Source organism: Psammomys obesus, unplaced genomic scaffold, assembly GCF_907164565.1.
Source record: "Psammomys obesus unplaced genomic scaffold, mPsaObe1.curated_primary_1811, whole genome shotgun sequence".
NCBI classification, from domain to species: domain Eukaryota; kingdom Metazoa; phylum Chordata; class Mammalia; order Rodentia; family Muridae; genus Psammomys; species Psammomys obesus.
This window is the reverse complement of record NW_026587382.1, coordinates 3067760-3072988: the sequence shown is the minus strand read 5'-3', so window position 1 is coordinate 3072988 and position 5229 is coordinate 3067760. Positions and strand designations below refer to the sequence as shown.

The following is a 5229-nucleotide window of genomic DNA, read 5'->3' as shown; positions in this document are numbered from 1 at the left end:
AGGAAGGAAGGAAGGAAGGAAGGAAGGAAGGAAGGAAGGAAGGAAGGAAACATCAAAATAAAAAATAATTATCAACATAATTGTGAGAAATGTGAGAACAGTAAAATTTCAGAGGGAAAATGAACTAAGGTGATAACTGGGACCAAGAGCTAAGAGTATCTGCTGTTCTCCAGAGGACCTAGTTCAGTTCCTAGCACAACACCAGATTCACAGCAGCCTGTACTTCAAGCTCCAAGGGATCCAACGTCACATAGCCAGGTCAAGGCTAGCCTGGACTATCTCATGAGACCCTATCAAAGAAAAAGAGATAGAGAGAGAGACAAAGAGAGAGAAAGAGAGGCAGGCAGGGTCCCAGGCAGGTGTGGTGCTCAAGGTCAACCTCCGCTACACAGCTGAGCCGGAGGTATATAAAAGATGCACTCTCAAAACAGAAGAAGAAAAAAAGCCAGGTTTCCTATGGCAAGGGAAAAAGTGGTCCTTAAGCACTCAGCAATATATTTGTATCTAATAATGAAATCCAATTTCTTCCTACTCGATAAAAATATCAACCATGGCAGGGCACGGTGGTGCACACCTTTAATCCCAGCACTCGGGAAGCAGAGACAGGCAGATCTCTGTGAGTTAGAGCTAACCTGGCCTACATAATGAGTTTGAGGAAAGTCAGGGTTATGTAGAGTGATCTTGTCTTAAAAAAAAAAAAAAAAAAAAAAAAACTCGTTTTTTTTCATTAGTAACAGTATCCTTTAAATACATATAAAAAGAATTCATTCTTTATAAATTAAATTTTAAAACACAAATTATATTATATTCATTGTCTATCATCAACAAATGGGCTTGGTATGGTGGTACAGGCCTTTAATTCCAGCACTTAGGAGTCAGATAGGCAGATCTCTGTGGGTTTGAGACAGCACGGACTACAAAGTAAATTCCAGGCCAATCAAGACTACAAAGAGGGACTGTGGAGAGTATTAAGGACAGTACTGGCCAGGTGACTCAGCCCTATAATCCCACTTTGTAAGAGGCTGAGGAAGAAAGACTACAAAGAGTCTAAGGCCAGCCTCAACTACACAGTGAATTCTAGGCCAGCCTGTGTTAAGAAATACTTTTTAAAAAACAAAAACAAAAATAAAAAACCCACAGGGTAACAGTGTTGTCCTTGGTTGTTGCTGCAAAGTAAGATGTTTCATCATCCAGCCTGTCCAAACTTACCTTTTTATATGTAGTCTCTCCGGAGGGATCAACACTTCTGTGGCCTATTTTCTTGACAGGCATGACAGAGGCATTAGGTCCCTAAAAGGAAAAAAATGAAGATTACTCTATGAATCCATGCAGTGTTACACAGCTATAACCCTAGCACTTGGGAGGATGAGTTAAAAGGACTGTTAACACAAGGCTATCTTAGGCTTAGAAGAATGCCAAGTGTTAACCTGCAGTACAGAGTTGAGAAAGTCTCAAAAGCCCAAAAAAGATAATAGTTGCTCATTCCCACACAATATGATAAACAGCTATAGTGATAGCATATAAAAATCACTGAGGAGGCTGGAAAGTTGCTCAGCAGTTAAGAGCAGCTGTTCCTCTTGCAGAGGACCCTGGCTTCCAAGCAGCATCCATAACTCTCATTCTGGGGCATCTGAAGTCCTCTTCTGACCTCTTTGCACACCAGCACGCATGTGGTGCCCATAGTCACACATGCAGGCACAACGTTTATACAAGCAAGATAAACAACCACCCCTGCCGCCTGAACAAACGAGGCAGTGGGAGAGGGCTCAACAGTTAAGAACATCAGCTGCTCCTCAGGCAGGCCTAAGGTAAGTCCCAGCACCCACCTCACAGCTCACAACCATTTGTAACTCCAGTCCCAGGGGAATCCAACACTTTCTTTAGACCTCCATGGGTACCAGGCACGCGTGTGTGCACATACATAAAGTAGATAAAACATTTATACACATAAAGCAAAATTCATGAATCTACAAAAAGTTTTAAAGAGTACTTTAAAAAGAGTAGAACTTAGCTGAGTTCCAAGACAACCGAGCTACCAAGAAAAAACCTGTCTCAAAACACCAAAAAAACCCGTCTCTCACTAGGTAACCCTGGACTAGAATAATTCAGGAGATAACCCTACTTTTGCCTCCTGCAGGACATGGTAATGGATGCCCTTAATCCCAACACTCAGGAGCCAGAGGCAGGAGAAGCTCTGTGAGTTCCAGGCCAGTCTGGTCTACATAGTAAGACCCTGTCAATAATAACAATAGTAACTTTTAAAGGCTTTTCCGTATTTTTTATTTAAGTTCCACTGAGAAATTATCACCCAAGTAACCTAGATAATTCTAACCTTGAATTCTAACTCAAGCAGAATTCTATTTAAAAAGAATTTATCACCTCTAGAACTGACCTAGCAATATGAGGACTTCTATAAACCAAAAATTTGAAGATTGAGACAATAAAATGGCTTGAGTAAGAAACGTAAGTACTTTGAAGAGATTTTTTTTAACTTATTTTTATTTTGTGTGTACTGGTGTGTATTTGCCTACACATATGTCTGTGTGAGGGTGTCGGATCCCCTGGAACTGCAGGTAAAGATAATTATGAGCTGTCATGTGAGCGCTGGGTATCGAACCCAGGTCCTCTGGACAAGCACTCAGTGCTCTTAACCACTGAGGCATGTCTCCAGCGCCCAAAGAGACTTTTAAAAATTACGTTTTATTACAGTTATTTGTTGGGGGGGAGGGTCAGAGGACAACTTTCAGGAGTTGGTTTTCTCCTTCCAAGGTATGGGTCCCAGGGACCAAATTTAGGCACTTAATGTCCTCTGGCTCGACAGAAAATTCCTTTACTGTCTTGCCAGGTGTAGTGCCGCATACATTTAATCTCAGCACATAGGTAGAAGCAACTGGATCTATGAGTTCCAGGCCTGTCAGAGATATACAGACAGACCTTGTCTCAAAAAAACCAAAACACTGGCCAGGTGGTGGTGGCCTTTAATCCCAGCACTCAGGAGTCAGAGGCAGGTGGATCTCTGAGTTCAAGGTCAATCTGGCCTACAGAGCAAGTTCTAGGACAGCCAGGAATACACAGAGAAACCCTGCCTTGAAAAACAAAAAAAAAAACAAAACCCAAAATGCCTTTACAGGAGGAGCCATCTCACAAGGCTTGAAGAGATTCTCAAGTACATGATATGACTTTGTATTCCACCCACATAACAGTTCCAGAAATATGAGAGGAATAAAACCAGAGCAGAATCTAACCAGCTAGTCCCAGAAGTCAATATGGCAGTGTAACAAAACACAAAGCTATTTTTCATGCCATTAATAACCATCATGTTAGGAAGTCAGAGAACAAGGCTAGTGAAAAGGTATGCCACAATCTTAAAAACTTTTTTTTTTAAGACAGGGTTTCTCTGTTTTTAGCCTGTCTTCGAATTCACAGCAATCTACCTCTGTCTCCTAAGTGCTGGGATTAAAGGCATGTGCCATCACGCCCGGCCTTCTTGAAGCCCTTAATAAAAGGATTTTTTTTTTTTTTTTTTTGTAATGATCACCTATAAGCACAATCAGTACTTGGGAGGCTGGATGTCAGATGATCAATCTTGGTTCAAGTCCAGTTTTGATTACATACCAGGGTTTGAGCTATATGAGGTCTAAAATAATAACAATCAAAACAAACAAGAATGATACCACCTCAAAGATCTTGAAAGATATTCTAAGAGAAAAAAGCCTGAAATCTCAGAAAAAAAAATCATAGGCCAACCTTCTGAGGATCCTGACACAAGTACAAGAGTAAATGAAGTGGTGGGCTAGGAAATCTCTGTGCCTCTGCACAGAGAAGAGGTGCGTGCACCTGCAGTCCCACTGTCAGGGAGGCTGGAGCAAGAAGACTGCCCACAGTCCCAGGCTAGCTTACACTAGACAGGAGCACCAGGCTAGCCGAAGGACAGTGCGGTTCTGTCTCCAAAACAAGGCTCAGGCATACCGCTCAGCTGCTAGAGCGCCTGTTCAGCCAGCAAGGAGCCCTGATATGAGCTCAGTATAGTGGTGCATACCTGGAATACCAACCTTTTGGAGGGGGAGGGAGAGGATCTAGAGTTTAAGGCCACCTTCAGAGGCCTTAAAGCACACTGGGAGGCCAGACTTGGCTAAATGAGACCTGCCTCGAAAATAAGTACATAAAGAAACAAACAAATAAGCAAATAGTAATCCAGTAAAACTCAAGACACAAAAGAAATAACCAATGTAAGTTATGACAGCCAGATGTGGTGGCACACATCTTTAGTCCCAGACTGGAGAGGCAGAGGCAGAGCTCTGCGAGTTTGAGGCCAGCCAGGGCTACACAGTGAGTTACGGGTCAGCCAGGGCTACACAGAAAAATCCATGTCAAAAAAACAAAACAACAACAACAAAAGGCTCGCTCTGTCTCCTGGTCTCTCTCCGTCTCGTCTGTCTGTCTGTCTCTCCCTCTCTCTCTTTCTTGCTTGCTTGCTTTCTTTCTGTCTTTCTCTTTCTCTCTCTGCCCTCATGGCTCACTCGGGCTCTTACTTCTTTCCATTTCCCCTCCTCGCAAATAAACCTTATACCAGGAAAAAAAAAATCATGCTATAGCATATAGTATATATGCTATACTGCATCAGAAATAGCTCAGCAGGGAAAGAGGATGCAGCTTAAGCATAAGGAACAGTGTTTGGATCCCCATGTAAGAGCTGGCAGATGTAGCAGCCCACTGTATTGCGGCACGTCAGAGGCAGAGACAAGATCACCAGAACAAGCTGGCTAGCTTGATTAGCCCAACTGCTGAGTTCCAACCTCAGCAACAGACTCTGCCTCAATCTATAAGGTGAAGGGTCATGCACATTGTGTGTGCACGTATGTGGAGACAACCAATATCAATCTCCAGTCTCTACACATGTGCACATGCAATGCTGCCATACACAAACACGCATCACACAAACCATACATTAAAAATAGAACAAACAAAAACAAACTGGGTGTGGTGGCACAGACCTTTAGCCCCAGGACTCAGAGGCAGGCGGATCACTGAGAGTTCCAGGCCAGCCAGGAATTCCAGGCCAGCCAGGTCTGTTACACAGAAAAACTATGTCAAGAAAGAAAGAAGGGGTTGGGGGAGGGAGAGAGAAGAGAGAATGAGAGAAAGAGAGAGAGAGAGAAAGAAAGAGAAGAAAGAAAGAAACAAAGAAAGAAAGAAAGAAAGAAAGAAAGAAAGAAAGAAAGAAAGAAA

At 42.8% G+C, this 5229-nt stretch overlaps 1 protein-coding gene across 2 annotated transcripts in view; it reads right to left on the bottom strand.

The window, feature by feature from the left end:
• The window catches only part of Pip5k1a (phosphatidylinositol-4-phosphate 5-kinase type 1 alpha), a 43912-nt gene that overhangs the window by 16719 nt on the left and 21964 nt on the right, over window positions 1-5229 (bottom strand). For both annotated transcript variants that reach the window (XM_055603734.1, XM_055603735.1), the window contains exon 3: window positions 1210-1290. In XM_055603734.1, coding sequence (XP_055459709.1) covers window positions 1210-1290 — 81 coding nt within the window. The remainder of the gene's footprint in view (window positions 1-1209; window positions 1291-5229) is intronic.